Here is a 24,529-nt window from a genome sequence, read left to right as displayed (position 1 = left end):
AAAAAATCAATTTCCGCTAACTTATGCAAAAAAAAAAAAATTGATATGAACTCGCCATGCCCCTCATTGAATACCTTGGGGTGTCTTCTTTCCAAAGTGGGGTTACATGTGGGCCCGAAAGTGTGAGAAGAAGTCTGGGATCCAAATGTCTAAAAATGCCCTCCTAAAAGGAATTTGGGCACCTTTGCGCATCTAGACTGCAAAAAAGTGTCACACATGTGGTATCGCCGTACTCAGGAGAAGTTGGGGAATGTGTTTTGGGGTGTCATTTTACATATACCCATGCTGGGTGAGAAAAATATCTTGGTCAAATGCCAACTTTGTATAAAAAAAATGGGAAAAGTTATCTTTTGCCAAGATATTTCTCTCACCCAGCATGGTTATATGTGAAATGACACCCCAAAACACATTCCCCAACTTCTCCTGAGTACGGCGATACCAGATGTGTGACACTTTTTTGCAGCCAAGGTGGGCAAAGGGGCACATATTCCAAAGTGCACCTTTCGGATTTCGCAGGCCAGTTTTTTACACATTTTGATTGCAAAGTACTTCTCACACATTTGGGCCCCTAAATTGCCAGGGCAGTATAACTACGCCACAAGTGACCCCATTTTGGAAAGAAGACACCCCAAGGTATTCCGTGAGGGGCATGGCGAGTTCCTAGAATTTTTTATTTTTTGTCACAAGTTAGCGGAAAATGATGATTTTTCTTTTTTTTTCTTTTTTCCTTACAAAGTCTCATATTCCACTAACTTGCGACAAAAAAAAAAAAATTCTAGGAACTCGCCATGCCCCTTACGGAATACCTTCTGAAATGGGGTCATTTGTGGGGGTTTTCTACTGTTTGGGCATTGTAGAACCTCAGGAATCATGAAAGGTGCTCAGAAAGTCAGAGCTGCTTCAAAAAGCGGAAATTCACATTTTTGTACCATAGTTTGTAAACGCTATAACTTTTACCCAAACCTTTTTTTTTTTTTTATCAAAGACATGTAGAACTATAAATTTAGCGAAAAATTTATATATGGATGTCGTTTTTTTGCAAAATTTTACAGCTGAAAGTGAAAAATGTCATTTTTTTTTTGCAAAAAAATCGTTACATTTCGATTAATAACAAAAAAAGTAAAAATGTCAGCAGCAATAAAATACCACCAAATGAAAGCTCTATTAGTGAGAAGAAAAGGAGGTAAAATTCATTTGGGTGGTAAGTTGCATGACCGAGCGATAAACGGTGAAAGGAGTGTAGTGCCGAAGTGTAAAAAGTGCTCTGGTCATGAAGGGGGTTTCAGCTAGCGGGGCTGAAGTGGTTAAAGAGGACCTTTCACTCCTATACAAACTAAAAACTAACTCTATCTGTGGGCAGAGCGGCGCCCAGGGGTCCCCCTGCACTTACTATTATGCCTGTGCACCGCTCCGTTCGCCCGGTATAGGCTCCGGTGTCTGTGCTCCGTCTGTTGTATTGGACTGATTTTTTGTAGGAGGCGTGTTCCTTGCTACAGCACTGGCCAATCGCAGCGCACAGCTCATAGCCAGTCTATGAGCTGTGCGCTGCGATTTGCCAGTGCTGCAGCAAGGGACACACCTACAAAAAATCAGTCCAAGTCTGATTTCGCTTTTTTGGCAGACTTTCCATTTTAATCCATTTTTCCAGTAACAAAGCCAGGGTTAACAGCCAAACAATACTAAATATTTATGTAAACTACAGAAACAGGGCATTAAACACTCCATATGTGGTCGTAAACTGCTGTATGGGCACATGACAGGGCACAGAAGGAAAGGAACGCCATATGGTTTTTGGAAGGCAGATTTTGCTGGACTGTTTTTTTTGACACAATGTCCCATTTGATGCACCCTACAGTAGAAATTCCCCAAAAATTACCCCATTTTGGAAACTATGGGATAATGTGGCAGATTTATTGCTACTATTTTAGGGTACATATGATTTTTGGTTCTTTATTAGGGACCTGCGGCACATTAAAGTCTCATTCACACGTCAGTGTTTTGGTCAGTGATTGAGAGCCAAAACCAGGGTTTGAGCCTCCACAGATATAAGGTATAAGGGAAAGATTTGCACCAGTTCTGTGTAAAGAGCTGGACCTGGTTTTGGCTCGCAATCACTGAAGGAAATCACTGACCAAACACTGATGTGTGAATGAGGCTTAGGCGTTAATGCGCCGGCATCGGTGTTTACAGCAGGGGTTCGGCTATCAGTGACTGCCGGACCCCTGCCGCTGATCAGTACGGCACCGGGCGTTAAGTCACGTCCGGTTGCGCCGTACATGTACGGCGGAGATCCTTATGGGGTTAGTATGTGGTAAAATGTCTTGATAGTGGTGTCCCTTTTAACTTTTAACTTTTTTTTTTTAAGGAGCAAGAGCTCATGAAGATTGTTGGAATTAAATATGAAGTTGGCCTACCTACCCTCTGCTGCCTGAAGCTAGCATTCCTTGATCCAGACACTGGTAAACTGACTGGAGGTGCATTTACAATGAAGTGAGTTATTTATTTTATTTCTTTAAATCTGATGAAATTTCATGATTTTCCTATTACATGACGTAAAGTCATGATTTTATTAAAGACACGGAGGCGAGTATTGCATATAACTCTCTTTACTGTTACCATAGCAGCAAAGAAGAACATGTCAATCAAAAGAAAAACCATAACAACTGACTCCTCCCCTCCATCCCAGTATATATTGTCTCTCCCCTCTGGGATCATCCTCTTTCTTTGAACAGCAAAAAACCGCAGACATCGACGGAACTTGGACCATACGAAACCCGATGGACATTCCAGACCCTGAATCGACCAGGAAACTCGGATCCACCGAAAAACCTAAACGGCAACAGCGCCAACCGAACTGGAACCATGAATGAAGAAATCAATCAACCTGCAGGATAAAATAAATACGAGGTAAAATCACATGAAAATGGCACGAAACCAATCAAGATGTAGTGCACACATGAAACATCAAAATGGGCAGTATTATGAACAATAGGACAAGAACAATAATACAGTTGAACATAACCAAAACCCCGGGTGGGAGGGTGGGCAATACTCGCCTCCGTGTCTTTAATAAAATCATGACTTTACGTCATGTAATAGGAAAATCATGAAATTTTATCACAAGACACGGAGGCTCCTATTGCAAGTTTAAAGCTGAGAGATGACAGAATGAAAGGCATGTGACTCGGGACGAAAGTAAAATTCCCGAAAGGTAGAGACTCTGGACCAATCCGCCACGCGCAAAACGTCCTCCAGACGGGCTCCCGAGACCGACATGGACGTAGCAGAGGCACTGCGAACCGAATGCGCCGTAAAAATAGAGGTGTCAACACCCGCCAGACCCAGAATCTCCTTAACCCAACGAGAGAGGGTGACACTTGAAACGGGAGCATAAGGCCTCCGAAAAGAAATGAACAGATTAGGGGAAGAAGGATCCCGTAGGGAAGCCGTCCTAGACTCATACTCCTGGAGGCATGCCACCGGGCATAAAAGAGGGGACTGCCGGAATGCTGGGTAAGACACAGAGCGGATGCTCGTTTTTGTGCGCCTAGAAATGTTAAATAAGACCCCATCCGGAGTGAAGGACCGAGCATCGTAATCCAGAGCCCGGACATCCGACACCCGCTTACAAGAAATGAGGCACAAAAGTGTAACCAACTTGGCAGATAAATGTCGCAGTGACAACTGGTCATTAGGAGACCACGAGAGGAGAAAGGACAAAACCAATCCCACATCCCAAGTGGTAGAAAAACGAGGTCTGGGAGGACGAGATAAACGAGAACCCTTTAACAAACGGCATACAAGAGGATGTTGTCCAGCAGGACAACCCTCAAAACCCTCATGTCGTGATGAGATGGCCGACCTGTACAGATTAATTGTACGGTAGGCTTTGCCCGCATCGAATAGAGAGGATAAGAAAGACAGGACCGACACTACAGGTGCTCGAAAGGGATCCAGATCCCGTTCTCCGCACCAGCGAGCCCAAGAGTCCCAGGCGGCTCGGTAAGCACGTCTGGTCCCTGGAGCCCATGCGTTTTCCAGAAGGAAAACAGTCGTGTTCGAAACTTCCGACAACCTGCCGGAGCACCCGAGATCCTGCAAGCGAGAAGACGAAGAAGGCGTGACTGAATGAGGGGGTGGGAGTCCCCCGAGGGGGCCCGCAAAAGGTGCGGAAGGTCTGGAAGAAGGAGCGGAGAGTCCACCAGCATATCCAGTATCATCGGGAACTAGGGCTGAGACCGCCACAGAGGTATGATCAAGATCAATTCCGCCCGCTGGCGCTGAACCTGAAGGAGGACCCGAGAAATCAGGGCAAAGGGGGGAAATGCGTACATCAGTGAACCCCCCCACGGTTGGAGGAAGGCGTCTACTGCCTCCGCCAATGGGTCCGGTCGCCAGCTGAAGAACCGGGAAGTCTGGGCGTTCAAGCGGCTCGCGAATAAATCCACCGAGGGAGGACCCCAGCGAGACGACAAAGCTAGGAACACCCCCTCGTCTAGCTTCCAGTCGCTGGAATCCGAAAAGTAACGTGAGTTCCAATCCGCCACTACATTGCGGAGGCCGGGAAGGTGTTCCGCAACCACCACGATACCCCTGGCGAGGCAGAACTCCCAAAAGTCCTGTGCCAGGTACGTCAGAACTGACGAGCGCGTTCCGCCCATCCCGTTGACATATCTGACTGCGGATACATTGTCCATCCGCAGTCTGATACAAGTCGTGACAGTGCCATTCGCAAAACTGCGAATCGCCAGCGACCCTGCCAGCAACTCTAGGCCATTGATATGAAGACGAGACTCCTCCGGGGACCAAGGCCCCCCGGTGGAAATCCCGTTGCAGTGAGCTCCCCAGCCGTGTAAGCTGGCAGTCGGATTCGATGATCAGGTCCGGCGAAGGACCCAGCAAAGCCTTGCCATTCCAAACCGATAGATTCTGGATCCACCACCTCAACTCGTCCCTCGTCTCCGTGTCCAGCGTGACCAGGTCCGAGTATGTGGATCCCGCCCGAAGATGGGCAATTTTGAGCCTCTGGAGAGCCCGATAGTGCAAGGGTGCAGGGAAAATGGCCTGGATAGAGGATGCCAACAGGCCAATAAGTCGCGCCAGGTGTCGCAACGACAACTGCGGTTGAAGAAGAGCGTGGCGCAGTTCTTTGCGAATTGACCGGACCTTGGACAGAGGGAGATGAAGAGACAGGGACACGGAATCTACTCTGAATCCCAGGAACTCCATGGACGTAGCCGGAGTGAGGCAAGACTTCTCGTGGTTTATGATAAAACCCAAGCGGAAAAGGAGGTCGGTGGTCAAGGTGAGGTGAGATCGGAGAAGGGATGGACTGTGCGCCATGATAAGGATATCGTCGAGATAAATTATCATGCGCACCCCTCTGCTGCGGAGCCAAGATACCACCGGTTTCATCACCTTGGTGAAACACCACGGAGCGGACGAAAGACCGAACGGCAGGCAAGTGAACCGCCAAATCTGGTCTCCCCAAAGGAAGCAAAGTAGGTCTCTGGAAGACGGGGCTACCGGTACCGTAAGGTATGCATCTTTGAGGTCCAGCTTGACCATCCAATCGCCGGGTAGTAGCATATCCCTTAAAAGATGGATGCCTTCCATCTTGAAATGCCGGTACTGAACCAGTGAGTTGAGGGCCTTCAGGTTGATAACTGGGCGCATTTGACCGCCCTTTTTCTGGACCAAAAACATGCCACTGACCACCCTGTCGGGGTGAGGTGAGGTGCGCTCTATCGCCCTCTTGTGGACCAACCCCACCAGCTCCCTGTGTAAAAGATGCAGAAGGGAACCGGTTAAGTGGATGGGGTGAGGAGTGGGTAGTTGGTTCGGTGAAGCCACCAAGTCTATCGTGAATCCCCTGATGGTCTGGAGCACCCACTGGTCTGAGGTGATCTCGGACCAGGCATTGAAACAGAAACGGAGTCTGCCCCCGACACAACCTGTTGAAGAAAGCACAGGAATCACTGGTTGGGGACTTACCGACTGGGCGGCGATAGGATGGGGTCCCGCGGTAATTCCTGGACCGACCCGAATAGCCTCTGGATGGGAAAAAGGACGGCTGGTGCCTTGGGTCCTGGAGGGAGGACCGATAACTGAAGGAGCCTCGTCCCGTTCCGCGGGAGTGGAAATCCGACCGGCCGGACAGACGGCCCCTAGAACTGCCGGCCCTGCTGGAAAAACGGTTGTTGAAAACACGTTTCATTGACGTTTGGGCCTTGTCTAACGCCGTAAAGGCCCCGACGTATCTGCCCAGTTCTTTAATGAATGAGTCTCCAAATAAGAGACCCTGGGCATTCTTGCCTGCCTCAGACAAAGCTAAATTGGACAGCTTCGGTTCCACCTTCATCAGAATGGCCTTTCGCCGTTCGATGGCCAGAGAGGTGTTTACGTTGCCCGTGATGCAGATGGCCCGTTGGACCCATCCGCCCAATTCAACCGGGTCGACCGGCCTGCCCTCCGACTTAGCGGACTCCGCCATCTCAAAGATCTTGGCGAGGGGCCCCGTGATGTCAAGGAGTTTGTCCTGAACGGCCCGCAGAGCGGAATCCAACCCCTTTTTTGGGTTGAATTTCGTTTTGGTGAGGAATTGGACCATCTTCGGGTCCACCGTAGGCGTCTCACACACTTTATTCAAAATCAAAGGCCGAGGGCATTCTGCCCGCAATTTGTTCCGGGACTCCTTACTCAGAGGAGTACGGATTTTTGCCTCCAAATATTGTGCTACCGGAGTGGCGGGGAGCCATTCCGCAGAGCGGGGATGATGGAGTTCGTCCGGGTTGAACAAAGGAGTACCCAGGGAGTCAACCATGAGGTCGTCCGGGAGAGGCTGGTTTCCCTGTACAGAAACCGTAGGTATGGACGGCCCGGGGGTAGGCGACATATCCAGAGGATCAACCTCAACGTCCTGAATGTCCTCTAAAGAGTCATATAAAGACTCATCACGCGCCTCCTCGTTCGATTCTCTTTCAGAATCAGACTGTGGCTCAGTTATAGTCCTGGCCGACTTCCATGCACGAGAGCGTTCTGCCTGTCGTGCGCAGGCTCTTTTCCGTGGGACAACCGCGTGGTCATGTGATGGATTACCATCGGTTCTGAGAGTTCTGGAGGCAGATGGTCTGGCGATATCCAAAGCCTGGTCCTGCATGGACTCAGCGGATTGTGCCCCTAGGGCCTGAGAGATCGACTGGGACAGTGCTGAGGACATAGAGCCCATCGCCGCCATGATTGCGTCAGAAATCGATTGCTGTAACGCAGTATGTTCTAACCCTTGAGGACCTGCATCGCGGGAGGGGGCATTAGCAGGAACAAGGGGGGCACTAGGGGCGTCCTGCCTGGATGAGGAGCTACGGCGAGACATGATAAGTGGCAGGAGTTAGTCACCCCAGACCACCAGAAGGACAGACCTGTAAAAGAAGGGAAAAAACGCTAATGAGGATACAGCACCCAAGGGACACTAAGCAAAGCGTCTATAAGGAAGCCCAAACCTACCGAAATAACGCAGGCGAGTGATCCTGTAGAGCGGTGTGGGACTGCAGAGGCGACAGGGATCAGCGTGGGGAGAAAACGCGCGTCGTAGCCGGAAGTAAGAGGGCGGGAGGAGGGGCCTAGGCCCGCAATGCCGGGAAAGCGAAAGAGCGGCGGGCTTGCGAAATCCCGCCTATCGCGAGATCTCGGGCGGGCGCTGAGGAAAAGCAAGATGGCGGCCGAAATCTCGCGGATCGCGAGACTTCGGCCGGAACAGAGTACTGAAGAAAAAACAGGTACCGGGGACCGGAGACCGGACGAGAAGGCAAGCGAGGGAAAGGGGAGGGCAAAACAAGCAATAATCGGCGCAAGTGGGGCACGATAAAGCGGATATAACTATAAAGAAAAGACATATATATGAAATCAGTAAATTCCCGCAGAAACGAGGGCTCTGGGGAAAAAGGTGGCCAGGGGACACCTGGGTTAGCAAAACATGAGGCGACAAACCTAAAAGGAAATTCCAAAAACAGAAAGATATACAGTTAATATGAACACTACTTATCTGCCATGGCAGCAGCAAAGAAAGAGGATGATCCCAGAGGGGAGAGACAATATATACTGGGATGGAGGGGAGGAGTCAGTTGTTATGGTTTTTCTTTTGATTGACATGTTCTTCTTTGCTGCTATGGTAACAGTAAAGAGAGTTATATGCAATAGGAGCCTCCGTGTCTTGTGATAAAATCTAAGGTTTTACTCACTCCCTTCCTTCCTGCAAGGCTCAGGGATTTAGATGAATGAATAAGTAAAGTAGAAAAGTTGCGATTTCCAGTTCACCATAGACGAGGATGCATGGAACAAGACCGGACCAGTCTTCTATGTAACATACGGAAGAATAGAGTCCCAGCATCCAGAGCTTCAAAAGGTTGCTTTGTCTTTATTCGGATTCATAAAAGGAATGCATACAGTGTGCACCTCACCCACCACCGTAACTGGTTAACATGTTTCGAACTGTTCAGTTCTTAATCATAACCGGAGGTATAAAGATGAAGCAACCTTTTTGAAGCTCTGGATGCTGGGACTCTAGTCTTCAGAATGAATAAGTACACTCTATAAGGAATGATAAGAACGCTAAAGTCCATTGTGCTGTAAGGTGGCAACAGACTCCTACAGATAATTCTCATGAAAAATCATTCATATCATTTTAAGTATCACACATCTGCCATTGCCACAGTTGTTCTTGCTCGGGAAATAGAAAAGTAAATCCTAATTATAGTAGAAAATGAATCATAAAATAATTTCTATTAACATCCTATGTTCACATTCAGATGCAATTTGTTTATGATTGCATTTTACTCATTTTCTCGCCCATATTCATTGGGGGACACAGAGACCTTGGGTATAGCTATGTCCTCTAGGAGGCGTTGACACTAGATAAAGCTGTTAGCTCCTCCCCTGGCAGCTATACCCCCTCCAGCCTGGAGAGAGAGCTTCAGTTTTTTCTAGTGTCAATAGGAGGCAAGACCTCCCTGCTCTGCAGGGATCTCCTGAAGATTTTATTTTTTTCCTTCCTTTTCAGATGGGACAACAGTGGTCGCCTCGCCTCCCTGTTCTCCCGGGGTCGAGTTGCGCCAGTGCCGATTCCGCACTGCTGCCTCCCCCACAGAAGACAAAGTGGACCAGGGCAGCCTCGCTCCCCTGCATCCCGCCAGCCAAGGGGTCACCTAGGTCCGCCAAAGAGAAGACCCTCCCGCCATACCAGACGCCTGCCACTCCGGTGCCAGCTGCTGAGGAGGTGACCCTGCTGGAGAAGGTGACCTTGAGGTCCACTTAGGGAGGGTGAAGAGAAGAGGATGAGAGAGGTGAGTACATGGGACTAGGTGAGTATGAAGACACCTTGCCCCTCCCTCCATCTTTGAAAGTCTGGGTCACCCTATGGTTAACGGCCAGGGGGCTTTACTCAACTATGGCAAGACCCCTGAAAGAGAGCAGGGGTTTAATCCGGCGGGCGCCATGCGACACGCGGTCCCCCTCTCACTTGCCCTCTAGGCCGACTGCTTCCGGCTCTTAGAGGGTTAATGTATCTTTTTCCCGGGGCACCTCCGGCAAAAGACTGGAGCCCAGTCCGTCTCGGGAGCAGGCGTCCACTTGCTGCAGTATCCTTCATTTTACTTTCGGGAGCAGGCGTCAAGCACGCAGCTCCGAAAGGGTTAATGCCCCTGGCCGTTCGCGGACATCTGACAACTTGCGGTTGTCCTGCGCCGCGGGGCACTTACTTAACATGGACCTCCGGCTGTCACGATTTCGGCCGCGGGGTGAGCATCCCGGTCCTCCGGGCGCCGCTGCAAATTTAGGCCCCGGCTTCTCTTGGGGCCTATAGGCTTCCTTCCCCTGTTGTCATCCCGGCCGCGGTGCGGCTTCTCAGGCGGGATGTGTGTCGCGCTCCGCTCCGGGTCCCTCCACCCTCCGGCTGACTTCAGTACAGAGGGGGAGGGTCCGGGGTGGCTGTGCATCGGAACTTTAGGCCCTGGTTTCGCGACCTGCTAGGCCGCGACTCAGAGGGGGAGGGTGGCGGACCGGCGCGAATAATTCCCGCCTAGCTGCCGCTGCCCCGCCCCCATCAGCACCGCCCCTGGACCTAATGTCGTTATTGGTTAACCCTTTCCGGCCAGCCACTTCTGTTGGGCCAGCTCCGGATTATCAGGGGTTGGATGGCCTAGAAAAATTGCTTATTGCACTGTTAACTCCTTCCTGCCTCTTATCCACTTGAGGCTAGGCAGACCAGTTTTTAAAAAGTAAAAAAAAAAAAAAAAAAAAAAAATTAAATGAAGCTGGAAATAAATGTCTGCCTCCATTCAGGCCCTACTCCACTCAGTCATGTCCACTCTGACTGTGCGGCACGAAAATGGGCCCGTGTCATGCCCCGGACATGTGACGACCTCTCTTACCGTAGTTTCCCACTCCGCCCTCTGGGCCGTTTGGTTGATAATCCTCCACCTGCGTGGACCAGTGGAGGACCTCTGACAGTTCCCAACCCACCCTCAGGGGAAGCTTGGTTGATTCTTTTCCACCGGTGCAATGCAGTTGAGGACCGCTGCAATTACCAATCCACCCTCCGGGGTCATTGGTCATAATTCTCCACCTGTTCAATACAGCGGAGAGCCTCTGGAACTCCCATTCCACCCTCCGGGGTCGTTTGGTTGATAATTCTCCACCTGTTCAATACGGTGGAGAGCCTCCGTAATTCCCAATTCACCCTCCGGGGTCGTTTGGTTGATAATTCTCCACCGGCTCAATACAGTGGAGAACCGTTGGATTCCCATTCCACCCTCCGGGGTCGTTTGGTTGGTAGTTCTCCACCTGTTCAATACAGCGGAGAGCCTCCGCAATTCCCAATCCACCCTCCGGGGTTGTTTGGTTGATAATTCTCCGCCTGCTCAATACAGCGGAGAACCTCTGGAATTCCCATTCCACCCTCCGGGGTCGTTTGGTTGATAACTCTCCACCTTCGCAACTCACAGGAGGACAGCTGAAGTATTCCCGTAATTCTCCACCTGCGCAATTCAGTTAAGGATCTCTGCGGGATCCCAATCCGTCCTCCGGGGCCGTTTGGTCGATATTCATCTACCTGAGCCATACTGTGGAGAACCTCTGGAATTCCCAATCCACCCCATGGGGTCGTTTGGTTGATAATTCCCCACCTGCGCGATTCCAGTGGGGAAAAAAAACTGGAAATTCCCAATCCACCCTCTAGGGTTGTTGGGTTGATAATTCTCCGCAGGTTCCCTTTGTATACAGGACCTCTGTTCCCAATCCACCCCCAGGTAGTTTGGTTGATAAGCCCCAACTGCGCAGTCCGCGACTGCTAGGGGCGATTTTCTAATGCGTATACCTGCGCGCAAGCGGACCACAGCAGGTCGTCTTCTCCTCGATATCTCCACTCACCCTTCCTTCCTCCCAGGGTCACGCTCAGGTGCACCCTCTCTCACGGGAGTGGGTCCGCCCAAGGGAGGGGGGGTGAGGAGAATCACTGATTCGGGCCTTGACGTGAATCCGAATCAATCTCCTTAGGTTGCGTCTACGGTGGCCAGCAGCACTCGTCGTGGGCATTACCCCCTTCCTTAGCCGGTGTAATTGCACTACTACGATCCGGTTTTCACCTTTATACTTTGTCCCCTGCCATAGGTGGACTAGGTACAATAACACTATTTTCAGTGCATTCCCCCTTCTGTAGGTGGCGGAATTGTACCTCCACTGGGTTCTGTACCTGCCGTATTCATTAGCTCCTTCCATTGGTGGAGTGTTTCCATTCTCACTGGTTACAAGGGGTACTGTATCCATTACCTCCTTTCCCGGGTGCTAATTGCTCTCCCATAAGGTACAGGATTGCCATATGCACTAGTTTTCACCGTGGGTATTAACCCCCCTTCCTGGTGGGGTGTCTGCCTGTGGCGCCAGTTTGGATACGGTCCGGCTGTCGCACTATCCTTCCTTAGGCGGAGTGTTGCGCGTCATTGTGCTTACTACTTGCCTTACTCTCTTTCGCTAGTGATCACTAGCGGGGGGGGAGTATCTGTACATCTTCAGATTCTGCAATTCAACTGCGCCACGGCTCTAGGTGCCTGCGCTTATTTCATTGGGGGCGTGGCGACAGTCGGTACTTGACGGTGCTCGGTACGCTTACTCTAGTACTATATGAGTTCCACCAGTACATACGGTGGCTATTCCTCATTGTGTTCCTTTGGAGCTGGGTTTGGGCAGGATTATAACTCCTGCCCAAAACCACTTGTGTCCTGGAGACTCCCATCTCTATGGGTTTCCATTGTCCCAGTCAGTAACGGTATTGTCCGCATCAGTAGTGGTGCGTACACCATTGCACATATATGGTTTACGTGCCAACAGGGCCAAGTGTTACACTGACTCCTTACTCTCTTCCACCATTCCTGATGTGGGAAGTGTTTGGGTTGGCACTCTGGTTTAGTTTTGCAGCCTGTTCAGCCTGTGCGGGTACTAGCGTTCGCAGTCGCTACAGTGGGGCATTCTAACAGGTAGGGGTTCTACCCTGACGCTTGCTGGGCAGTTGTTCCTGTTCAGCGCCCTTCCCGGGTGGAGCGTTTTAAAGTTAGCTCTCCTTCCCTGGGGCTGTATGGTACCGTGGCTTCTACCGGATTCCTCTACGGTATGGGGGTCCTGTGGTAGCCATTGCGTAATCTGGCTCCTCCTGTACGGCTCCTTCGTCAGTTGACGGATTCTTCTGTCTCCGTATTCGGTGGCGTACGCTGCATAGGCTCCTCTTTTGGCGGAGTATGGCATCCCTGCTTTCATCCGGTGGCTACTTCTGTATACTGCTGGTCTCGGATGGGAAACGGGCTTCCCCCTTCCCCCTTTCTCTTTCCGTTCTTCCTTCTCTGGCTCGGGGTTCACGGCCATTCCGCAAACCTTGGTGGTTCCTCTGTTGCTACCCCCCCTCATCTATGTGATGCAGGGTTTTTGGTTCTGTGGTTTTTTCTTTTTCTTTCGGTCTCGTTCTGGACCGACTGTTGGCCTGTGACGTTCCTGTATTCCTCCTTCTACAGGTGACTCCTACCGTTGGTCCTGGGCGCGCTACCGGTGTGTACCACTACCTCTCGATACTTGACTGGTGTCGGCATGTCTGTCCGATGTAGTCATGCCTTTTCGCTGCGCATTCCGTGACTAGACTATGAGACTCCCCACGCCAGGATGTGCGGGGGGTGCTGTCGCGTCTGTTGATGGAGTTTGGTTCCTGGAACGGGACACCCCTTCTCTTCTTCCTCCTTGAGGCAGAAGTTTTTCTCTCTAATCTTGGTTTGGTTGTTTGCTTCCGTCAAGCAGTTTTGCTACACGGTCGCTAACGGAGTTCTTCCATCAATGGTTCTCATATCGTCACTACCTTTGACTATCCAATGTATTGATTCCTGGCTTGCGGTTGGACATGCCTCATTCAGGCAGCTTCTCGGTCTCCCGTCAAACCTGGTCGGCTCGGGGGGACATTGGTGGACCACTTCTGTTTCCGTGGAGCGCTTCTCCTTAGCAGGGGTGGATCGGGTTTTTTTTGCTTGGGCTTTGGTTCTTGGCTGGATAGGTTCGACACTGTGTGGCCTTCCAGCGTCCTCTGACCCACCCGGGGTCCTCAATTCCTTCCTACAGGGAATAGCCGTACGGTTCCTCCATGCCGTCCTCCTTTTACCGCCTGGGATCAGACCTTGGTCTTTTTAGCACTCCGGAATTCTCCCCTTGAACCTGTCCTGGTTCTGCCAGGGGTAGGAGCTTCCCTGGGGCCGTTCTTCCTTTCTCCCGACGGTGGTCTCTGATTTTCATCTCAATGAAGAATCTGGCCTTCCATCACTACGTACCTCCCCTTCCCACCCTAAGGAACAGGAGTTGGGTCATTTGGCCTTGTCAGGGCTCTGACTGTTTGTCAGCCTCCAGTTCCTTCCGGCGTCCGTGCTCGCCTTGGTTTTGTCTTCCGGAGGGTCCTCGCATAACATTGGCGGCCTCCAGGGTGTTAATTGCACGTCTGCATTTTTTTTTTTTTGAACTTCTGTCCCCGGGGCAAGGTTCCACCCTTCAGTGTTGCGGCTCCTTTCACCAGAGGGGTTAGCGCTCTTGGGCTCGGATGGTTCAAGGTTCAGCCGTGCAGTTGTGCGGGCGGCTACTGCCCTCCTCCGCTCATTCACAATTATTTGCCAGGTGCATACTTATGCATCGGCGGGCACCGCCTCTGGAAGCTTGGTCTTGCAGGCAGCAGTTTTCTGTTGCCTGCAGGGGCGCTGGCTCCATGGGTCTGTGTTTCTTTCCCCCCCCTTGCGGACTGCTCTTGGACGTCCCAAGGTCTCTGTGTCCCCCAATGAATATGGGCGAGAAAAGGAGATTTTTGTATAACTTACCAGTAAAATCTCTTTCTCGCTCTTCATTGGGGGACACAGCACCCACCCAGTATTATTGTTTGGTCACGGTTGTGGCAGTTGATGGTTTGAGCCCGTTGGGTCTTTTGCCATGGTTGGTGTTCCGTGTTTTTTCTTAGCTTGCTTCTCCTACTGCTTCTCACAAACTGAAGCTCTCTCTCCAGGCTGGAGGGGGTATAGCTGCCAGGGGAGGAGCTAACAGCTTTATCTAGTGTCAACGCCTCCTAGAGGACATAGCTATACCCAAGGTCTCTGTGTCCCCCAATGAAGAGCGAGAAAGAGATTTTACTGGTAAGTTATACAAAAATCTCCTTTTTGTCTAAAAATCTTTTTTTTCAATTGGCCTTTATTAAAAATATTGAACTGTTCTGTCACAAAAGGGTTAACTGTTTATCTAACCGTCTGACTGGTACTTTTACTTTGTGCCTGTCATCTAATAACACTTATTTCTAAACTACTGAGAGGAAATAAACACTTTTTTAAGCCACATTATTATTAGTGAGATAAGAACTGAGCTATGAGTGTTTATAAGGTCAGAGATCAGAGATAAAAAGTCCGTCTGCTCCTGGTCTGATGAAAAGACAGGGAGCTACTAGAGTATCTTGGCCATATACAGAAAAAAGGATGACCTATTATTACTAAAAAATATTTTTAGCTCAAAATGAGTACAATACAAGCTTCTTGCATATGTAATATCTATTCTTATGGTTCTGTTTTGCCATTCCTTTTACTATTTCTACTAGAAGTTATAAATTAATTGCTAGCAGTCTGCAGTAAGGGTACAGAGGGGAGGTAACCTGTTGGGGGGCACAACATAGAGCCATAAGAATAAATGTTCCAGAATTATTACATGGGGAATGCATGAAGCTATTCATGTCGTACAACATTTTAGGGCGAGCTCACATCTGGGTTGTAGTCTCCCCTCAGGTCTTCATCACAGATTTCATTACAAAGACCAGACATGCAGGACCTTTTTTTTTTTTTTTTTTTTTTTTTTTTTTTTTAAATACAGGATTCCAAACGGAAAGTGAATGGACTCCCTAGTACTCAATGGAGTCTCTTTAGCTTTGTTCAGATCAGTTATGTGCCCTATCCGGCACTTTATTTTTGCCTGTAAACACCTTCAAAACAGCGCTATAAAAATGTAGTGCCTTAGGCTGGGACTGCATCAAGATTTTTTGTAGTGTTTTTTTATTTTATTTTAACTATACTGAAAAGTGGCAGCTGCAGTGTACAAGATTGCATGTAAGTCGATTTTACTGCTCTGGAGCACAGCTGTAGTTCAGTAGTTAAAGGGGTTGGATACTTGTGACCAATGTGCATGTAAGATGACTATATGGCACTTACTAATATAGCCTGTGTTTGAAATTTTGTGCCATTTGCTATATTTTATAAGCCATGCCCTCTTTTTAGGCATATCTTCTGTACTGCCCACAGCTGCGGTTGGTCCGGGAGATGAGGCTGACACATGGGCAGTGTTTACCGCACTGATCGTGGTTGTGTAAGTCAGCCCTTAGACTTAAAGATGCACTAAATTTATCATACATTGTGCAACATTTATTGCGTTTGGAGCGAATTATGGCAACCCGGGCTTTAAAAAATAAAATAAATTCCCCTCTTAATAAATGCCCTCCTAGGTGTAGCCCTAACCTAAGGGCTCATGCACACGAACGTATTTTCTTTCCATGTCTGTTCTGTTTTTTTACAGACCGTATGCGGAACCATTTAATGGGTCCACAAAAAACAAACAAAGCAGAAGTTACTCCGTGTGCATTTCATTTCCGTTCCACAAAAAAATAGAACATGTCCTATTACTGTCCGCATTACGGACAAGGATGGTACTGTTCTATCAGCAACCAGCTGTTCTGTTCCGCGAAATACGGAATGCACACGGATGTCATCCGTATTTTTTGTGGATCAGTTTTTGCAGACCACAAAATGCAAGCAAGATGGCAAGTTTCAAGAGAGAATTTAAGAAAGATGTAAATTTCAAAGGGTATTCTTTTGAGGTCGTCCGAGATTTTGATATTGATGATCTATCTCTGGTCCCCCGCCGATCAGTTGTTGCCATATTGCTCAAGCATAGCGCCGTACATTGTATACACTTAAATTCAACTTGGTGGCTCCCAGACCATATGACTGATAAACGAGATGTCACTGTCCTGTTTGCTGGGGGTGGCGGGTGTTGGACCCCTATGATCAGATATTGATGACCTAACCCCTTCAACAGTTATATTTCAAATATGTATATATATATTTTTTTTTCTTTCCTAATCCACCTACAGTTGAATTACTCATTGAACTCATTTATGCTATAAAGTATAATGTATTGTCTAACGATTTGGAATAATTTAAGGGGCATTTTTCAGCAGGTTTGTAACTATGAATCTGGATGACCCGTTACATGTACTCCTGGCAGCTGAAGGCCTCTGTGCTAGTCCTATGTTCATATGTGCCCGCTCTGCTGAATTTCTATTTTTTATAATATATGCAAATGAGCCTCTAGGAGCAATGGGGCGTAACCTTTACACCAAGAGGCTGAGCTCTCTGTGCAACTACCACAACCTCTGCGCTTTGACTGACAAGTCCAGGCAGTGTAAACGTGATCATACCTGACTCCTCCTAAAGTCTCTCGCTGCACCGTGCTCTTCAGTATCCACCACAGTACAGGAAAGTGGCTCACCGGCAGTTCTCTTCTGTACTGTGAGCATCTTTCCTGTACTGCGCCTGTGCCGGATACTGAAGTGCACAGCGCAGAATGAAACGTTAAGAGACGCCAGGGCCAGGCATGATGATGTCTACACTGCCTGGCCCTGTCAGTCAAAGTGCAGAGGACGCAGCAGTTGCAGAGAGAGCTGAGCCTCTAGGGATAACCGTAACTCCCCTGTTGCTCCTAGAGGCTCATTTTCATATATTAAAACATAACATTTCTCAGCAATGCGAGCACATATGAACATTGGACCAACACTGATGTCTTCAGCTGCCCAGCCAGATGCCCTTTAAGGTACATTTGATAGGGGGCTGGTCTGACCAGTGGGATTTGCATAATTGCCTAGAATAAAGGGCCTGTGCTATTAAGGTCCAGTAGACAGAAAATCGGGTTGATAATATATCATGAAATTCTTATTTTTCGATGTCTTGAATCTGGTGGTAATAAGGTTGATAATGTTGTACTGCTGTCTTGGGCCAGGTACCATGATATGCCGGATGTGATAGACTTCTTGGTTCTGCGTCAGCAGTTTGATGAAGCACGACGTAGACGGTGGAGCATAGGTATGTATATTGGGCTGTGGTAGATAAAACTAAGACAATACTAGTTGTATTTATTTTATCCAGTTATATAGATTTGAGCGGAGCAGCAGCACATGTGTGTCTGCTGCACCTTTCAAAGGGGGGGAACTTGGGTTGCTGCTGAAGTAATTGGCCGGGCCTACTGGTTGGACCCCTGCCAATTAGACATTTATTCCCTATCCTGTGAAAAGGGAATGAGTTGTTGGAATGGGGCAGCCCCTTTAACTAGTTTAACTGGATGCTGGCTGAGCCTGCCTCTGTAATTACTCTTACGGGATGTCCACACAATGGCTTTTTCAGAGGAATTTTGGAACAGACGGCCGTGCCAAAATTTCACTAACCTGTCCCTTCTCAGTGTGGCCTAGGCTATAAACTGCTGCCACTGAGAAATCCTTTCCATACATCTGATTAGTATTGTTCCTTAGGCATATACAGGGATTTTTGTAAGCCATATTCAGATGCAGCAGAAATTTCTGCAACAAATCTACCCTATGTGAATATACCCAATGTCACCAGTGCACAGACCGTCCTCCCAAAGCTGCATCCTGCAGTGTTTGAGGACTATCTCAGCAGCAGGGACATAGTGAGGACTCTGAAGACATTATAGACTATGCTGGTGAGAGTGGGAAGAGGAAGTGCAGAGCAACATAGAAGGAATATAAAGAATAAACTGTTCTATCCATTATAGGTCCAGGTATTTTCCAAAAATAACAATTTTGAGTGTAAAACCATGTTTAATTTGAGCAATCAACAAAACAGTTTTCAAAGGATGTATCCTCTATCTTGTTCTACTTTGGTATAATGGCGTGTAATTATATCTTGTAGGAGACAGGTTTCGCTCTGTAATTGATGATGCCTGGTGGTTTGGAACTATTGAGAGCCAGGAACCACTACAGCCAGATTATCCGGATAGCCTTTTCCAGTGCTACAATGTCTGGTATGCATTTACTGATTGTGTATTTACCTCTTTAAAGGGGTTGTCTGGCTTTTAATATTGATGACTTAGGGGGTGAAAAGTACCGTTCCACCAAGGTTTTTGGGGTTTTGACATCAGTGTTAACTCTGTGCTTAAAAACGTCCTTATTTTGCGGCTCGATTCGAATCCAGCGATGCCAAACTTGAATAGTTTAAAAAAAATAATAATAATCCTTTGAAAAAGAAATCTAACTTCTTTGCATTTTTATATTTATGTCCACAGAACTATATGAGGGCTTGTTTTTTTTCAGGATGAACTGTAGTTTTTATTGGTACCATTTTTGTGGTACATACAGCTTTTTGATCAATGTTCAGTGTTTTGGACACAACACCACCTGATATGTTTTTTTATTTATTGTTAATATCTTTTTATATGCAAAATTGGAAAAAGGTGATTTTAAACCTTTAATAATTTTAACTTTTTATTTAATAACTTTGACCTTGACCCGTCCACTTTAGTTAAACACCAGCAAACCACATTCCCTTCAAAGAGCACTTAGAAAATATTTCTTGTTAATGTCATTGGGGTACACAGCACCATGGGTATATGCCCAGCTACCACTAGGAAGTGACACTAGATATGAAAAAGGTTGGCTCCGCCCAGGTAGGCTATACTTTCTCCACAGACACTAGGCTAATTGGTTTTAGTCAAGTGTCTGTAGGAGGAAGACACGATCTGCTCTTCTCCTGCAGGTCTTGCTGCTACTTTTTTAAAAAAAAATTTTTATCTTCCTTCCTTCCTTCCCCTGCAGCAGGGGGGTCCTCATCGTGGAAGTCCACTTTAGTAGCACCCCCTGCGGGCGCGTACCTCGCCAGTCACAGAGTCCCCCATTACTGCATTCGCAGTGGAGTAACTGTAATCCCACTCTAGTGCGAGTTTACAGAAGGGGTGACCCTGCAGCGCCCGAAGACTCCAAATGGCGAGTATGCTCCCTACCCTAGTTAGGGAATCCTTCCCTCCTATCCATCCATACTCCATCGGGGTGCCCTCCCCCTGGCTGTCCTTCCCTTCCTCCCCTTCCTCGGCCTCGTACTCTAGTCCCTGGCTTGTGCCTGGACTAGGCCGCACCATTTCCTGCCTTTTTCCTGGCATCCAGGATCTCTGTGTGGCTCAGTTTATCTCTATATGGGGGTCACTATGACACCCCCCCTTCCCTCCCCCCTCATGGCATTCCTTCCTCCCCTCCCCAGGTCCCGCTGTGTCCGCCCGCTTAGGGTGATACATTTTTGGCTGTGGCATCTACTTTAGTCTCTGGCTGTGACCAGGCCGCATCTGTTTTCCGATTAATTTATTTTTCCCTGCCATCCAGAGTTTCTATTAGTTCATTTTTCTCACCAATGGGGGTTTCTTTGACACCCCCCCCCCCTTTCCGTGCCTACCCTTTTTTATAGCCTTTTGGAGCTTTTTTTCCGCTTCCCAGCACCCGCTGGGGGTGCCTCATTTTCGGCTACACTATCCACTCTAGCAAAACTCTTTCCCGCCATTTTTTCTGGCCCTACTGTTTTTTTCTAGGGGTGTTGCCTCCCTCATGGCCTTCTAGAGGTCTCTGCATGAAATTTCTGGTGGGCGGACGAGATGTCCTTCTTCCCAGAGGGTGCTTTCCCCATCTTCACAGTGCCTCTCCACCCGCATGTAGCGTCATTGGTGGGACGTATTATCTTGGGCCCCTGTTCGGTGGTTCATGTTGTGGCAGGTCCCCTTGCCCTCCATCCCTCCCCCTGGGTTGCATCTGCTCCTGCGGTGACTGGGGGTTGCTGGGCTATCGGCCAGGCTGGCCTGCATGCGGTTACTGGATACTGGGCCCAGTCGGGTTACGCTAAACTGTTCAAGGGTCACCTTCTCCACACATGGGCCCCTAACCTCCACCGTAGCCTGCGCCCATTCTCAGCTATGATGATATTATGACGCTCCTCCCTGCCCTCATGCAGCAGCATTGACTCCCCCTTTGCTTACTGCCTCAGTCCAGATCAGGGGGCAGAGTCCAATATTTTGTTGCTCAGGTTTGCAATTTACATTCATATTGGCCACTCCTGGGATGAAGCTTTCCCTCGACTTGAGAACTGTTCCTTCTTTAGGGTGTTTGGAGTCCTTTCTCTTTTACTCCAATATCTGTCAGATGAGTGTGTCTCCACTTATATTACCAGGGCCTATGACTGGTTTCTTTTTTCCTGAGACTTCATTTGGTCAGAGATTTCTCTGGTCTTACATTTCACAGTTATAATTTGTTCCAGTTTTTCTGAAACTCGATTTTCGCCTTTTTGTGTGAGAACCATGTCTTTGTTTCCTTCTTCCTCAGAGGTTGGCTGCTTTCTCTGGCAGGATGGGTTTTCCACCTTCTCATAGGGTGTTTCTCTTTTCCCACCTGCCTTGCAGTGGAAGGAGGCTTTCTCCCTTCCCATGGTGAGTCTTTGCTAGTCTTTCCCTCAATCGATCAGACACTAGTGCTTCCTTGTTTCCTCTCTACCCTGGCCTTCACATGGTGTTTGCCACAGACAGGCCATGTTTTTGGTCTGAGACAATTTAGAGTTTTTTTTTTTTTTTTTTCCCTTGCCGGATCCTCTTACTGGTCGGGTTTTAGGCCTTATGGAATCGCCTTCCTTTTGCCTAGGGGTGGTCCACAGGGTCTACCTTTTAGCTTGTTTCCAGAAAGTTTTTTTTCCCTTGGTTCAGGACTGCTCCTCTCCTTTTCCCAGGCATTTTCTCTCCTGCCAGGTTTCCTCGTGGTCTTTTTTTTTTTTCTTCCTGTTGGGTCTGTTCTCTTATAGATCCTCCTCCTGGAGCATCCTTCTATAAGCAGAGCGCTAGGTCATTACCAACAGATGCCTTCCGGTTGTGCTGCTCTCCCTTTTCTTCAGTGGGAGCCTTTGTTCTTCTAGATCTTTCCTCTTGCTCTCTAGTGGACACTTGTTCAACTCTGTTTTTGCGAAGGACATCTACCCCTGCTCCCTATCCTCCAGCTTCTTTATTTTTCCCACCTTGGGTGGAGCTGGGTGTTTCCCTTTGTTCCTTTCTTGCATATGGCCTTTTTTTCCCAGGCACTTGTTCTTGGGATCCTGGCGGTCTCCCACAATTTTTTTTTCTTTGGACTCTTCCTGGTCCTGGAGGCTCTTAGCTCACTTCCTTCGTTTTCTATCTACCATTTCATGCTATGGCCTCTCCTGGTTCTGTTGGGTCACATACTTCTCCTGCACCTGTGCAACTTGAATGAGATTTCATTCCCACCCTCGGGGACTGCTTTGTGACGTCCCATGGTGCTGTGTCCCCCACTAATCCTGGGGTGGGTCTTATAGTCCGTTTCATCTTATAAAGTGAAAAATACTGTAAAGAATACTCTATTACTATTGTAGTAATTTGAATTACTTTAATGTATTATAATAGTTTAAAACATTAGTCACTGTTAGCAGGGATATTTGAATATGGTGCGTAATTGGAAAGTTTCAGACCTTTTGATGATACAATTTATTTAAAACCTTTTACATGAACTTCTTGTCAAAATTGAAATTTCAGGTTTCATTTGATTGCATCACAAGCCGTATCTTTAAAGGGGTATGGCAAGGATATGTCGCCAATGTCAGGTTCAAGTCCCACCTCTGTGACCCATTTTAAAACTCCAGAACAGGGCCCCCAAAGTGAAGGGGAGCGTAATGTGCAAGCGCGGCCACCTGCCATTCACCACTATGGGAGTTCTGAAAATGGCAGAGGGCTGGCTCGGCTATCTCTTCCAGTCCCATAGAGGTGAATGGAGAGGTGGCCATGTATCCGTTGTGCGCTTTCCATTCACATGTATGGGACTTCTAAAAATAGGAACTCCCATAGAAGTGAATGGAGAGCATGTGCAGTGTGCTCTTCTTCACTTTGGGGGGCCCTGCCTGTTCTGGAGATAGGTGCAGGTCCCAGTCCTATCTGACATTGCTGGCATATCATTGGCTGAATGGCAGGGTAACTATGCAGATATTTTTATTTTATTTTCTAAATTTTCTGGCCTGTTTTTGTTTAAATATCCATGCAAAACCCTTGTTCATGTAACAGATTTCTCGCCCAGTTTCCTTGGGGGACACAGAAGACCTTGGGTATAGCTCATCTCCATAGGAGGCGTGACACTAAGTGAAAACTGTTAAGCCCCTCCTCCACAGCTATACCCTCAGCCTGGAGAGAGAGGCTGCCAGTTTTTGCTTAGTGTCCAAGGAGGCAAGACACTCCCTGCTCTGCAGGGCTGTTTTCTCCTTTGTTATTTTTAAAATTTTTGATTTTTACTTTTTCTTTTCTTTTGTTCCAGAATACGGGATAACAGAGACGCACTAGACCTCTCTGTTTCTCCCGGGGTTGAGCTGCGCCAGTGCCGGCATCCGCACTGCTGCCTCCCCCACAGAAGGCAAGGTGGACCAGGGCAGCCCAGCTCCCCTGCATCCCGCCAGCGTAAGGGTCGCCCGCACGCCAAGTCCCTCTTCCAGCGTCCTGCCACTACGGTGCCAGTAGCTGAAGGGGCGACCCTGCTGGAACGGACCGAGGGTGAAGACGGCTGTGGTGAGAGAGTGGCTTCTCCAGCCCTACGACCCCCCCCCCCCCTGGATTTGCTGCCGGCCATGTGCATGAACTCCTTCCATAGGTGGATTGCTGCACTATCACTGGATTCGCTGCCGGCCAGGTGCACGACCCCTTCCTTGGGTGGTGTGCTGCACTCACTGGAATCGCTGCAAGCAATGAACATGTATCCTTTCTTCAGGCGGCATACGCACAACGCCACTGACTGTGGTTGTTTTCTCGCCAGTGCGTTGCTGGCCATGTGCATGTCCCGCATCCTTGGCGGGGTGCTTGCATTTTTGCTGGATGCGATGACGGCCGTGTGCATTACCCCGCCCCCTTCTGGGTGGAATACTGCTCTTTCGCCGGATGTGTTGCGGGCCATACACGGCCCTCCTCATCCATGGGCGAAAATTTGCACCCTCACGTGACCCATGGCTGTCCTTGATATGCTGTGCGGGACTCTTGCATGTTCTCCTTCATTGTGGAGTAGTTGCACTCTCACAGTATTCGGTGTTAGGTGGGTTATTGCGCACTCGCTTAATGCTAGGATAACCCCGTGCATGTCCCCCTTTCTCTGGGCGGACCTCCTGCGTTCCCGCTGGGTACTGTGCGGCCATGTGCATGGTCACCTTCTGGGCAAACTATGGTATGTTCTACTTCTCTCAAGTTGTTACTGGCCTTGGGCATCCCCCCTTTGGGACGGGCCTTTGCATTCTTACCAGCTGCAGTGTAGCCAGGTACATTTCCCCCTTTTCTGGGGGGCCTGCCTGCGTTTCCATCGCATGCCATACTGATGTCTTGTGCATAACTCCCTTTCAGGTTGTACTTTGCACTTCCATTGATACTGTTGGACTCTGTGGCTGATCCCCTTCACTGGGTGACTATTTTTTTGCAGTGAGCGGAATTTTCTGGTGCGCTCTGTCCGTTGTTTGGGCCGTGTATGCCTTCTCCTCCCATAGGTGGGTTGGCCTTCTCACTGCTTGCGGGGCTGCTCGTATGTATGCCTCACTTCCTCCTGCGACATGCCCTTTTCTCTTGGGATGTGGTGCTTGTCACGGGCATTACACTCTTCTCTGAAGAGATCATTATGTCCACCTGTATAACCCTTGGGTGCTGTCATACAAACATTAAAAGAATGCCATTGTATTCAAAGGTGTATTCTTTAGATATGAGTAGATGGGCTCTACTTGCTCTCTACTTCGCCGAGCTGGGTGGTGCTCGTTCTCTGGTTTGGCCTGCATATTGTGGTCCCGTTGTGTCGGCATCCACCATGTCCTTTGGCCTTTCCACCTGGGGAGTGTTCGTGGTTCTTTGATACGTACCTTTTCGTTCTCCC

General features: G+C 48.8%; 1 protein-coding gene across 1 annotated transcript in view; it reads left to right on the top strand.

Annotated features, from left to right (window-relative positions):
• Positions 1–24,529, top strand: part of LOC122922310 (pleckstrin homology domain interacting protein) — a 177,080-nt gene that overhangs the window by 101,432 nt on the left and 51,119 nt on the right. Inside the window, exons 23-25 of the mRNA XM_044272879.1 lie at positions 2,366–2,490; positions 17,593–17,675; positions 18,519–18,630. Coding sequence (XP_044128814.1) covers positions 2,366–2,490; positions 17,593–17,675; positions 18,519–18,630 — 320 coding nt within the window. The remainder of the gene's footprint in view (positions 1–2,365; positions 2,491–17,592; positions 17,676–18,518; positions 18,631–24,529) is intronic.

This window comes from Bufo gargarizans, unplaced genomic scaffold (genome assembly GCF_014858855.1).
Source record: "Bufo gargarizans isolate SCDJY-AF-19 unplaced genomic scaffold, ASM1485885v1 fragScaff_scaffold_186_pilon:::fragment_2:::debris, whole genome shotgun sequence".
Taxonomy (NCBI): Eukaryota; Metazoa; Chordata; class Amphibia; order Anura; family Bufonidae; genus Bufo; species Bufo gargarizans.
The sequence above is the reverse complement of the archived record's forward strand: the minus strand, read 5'-3'. Positions and strand labels throughout refer to the sequence as shown.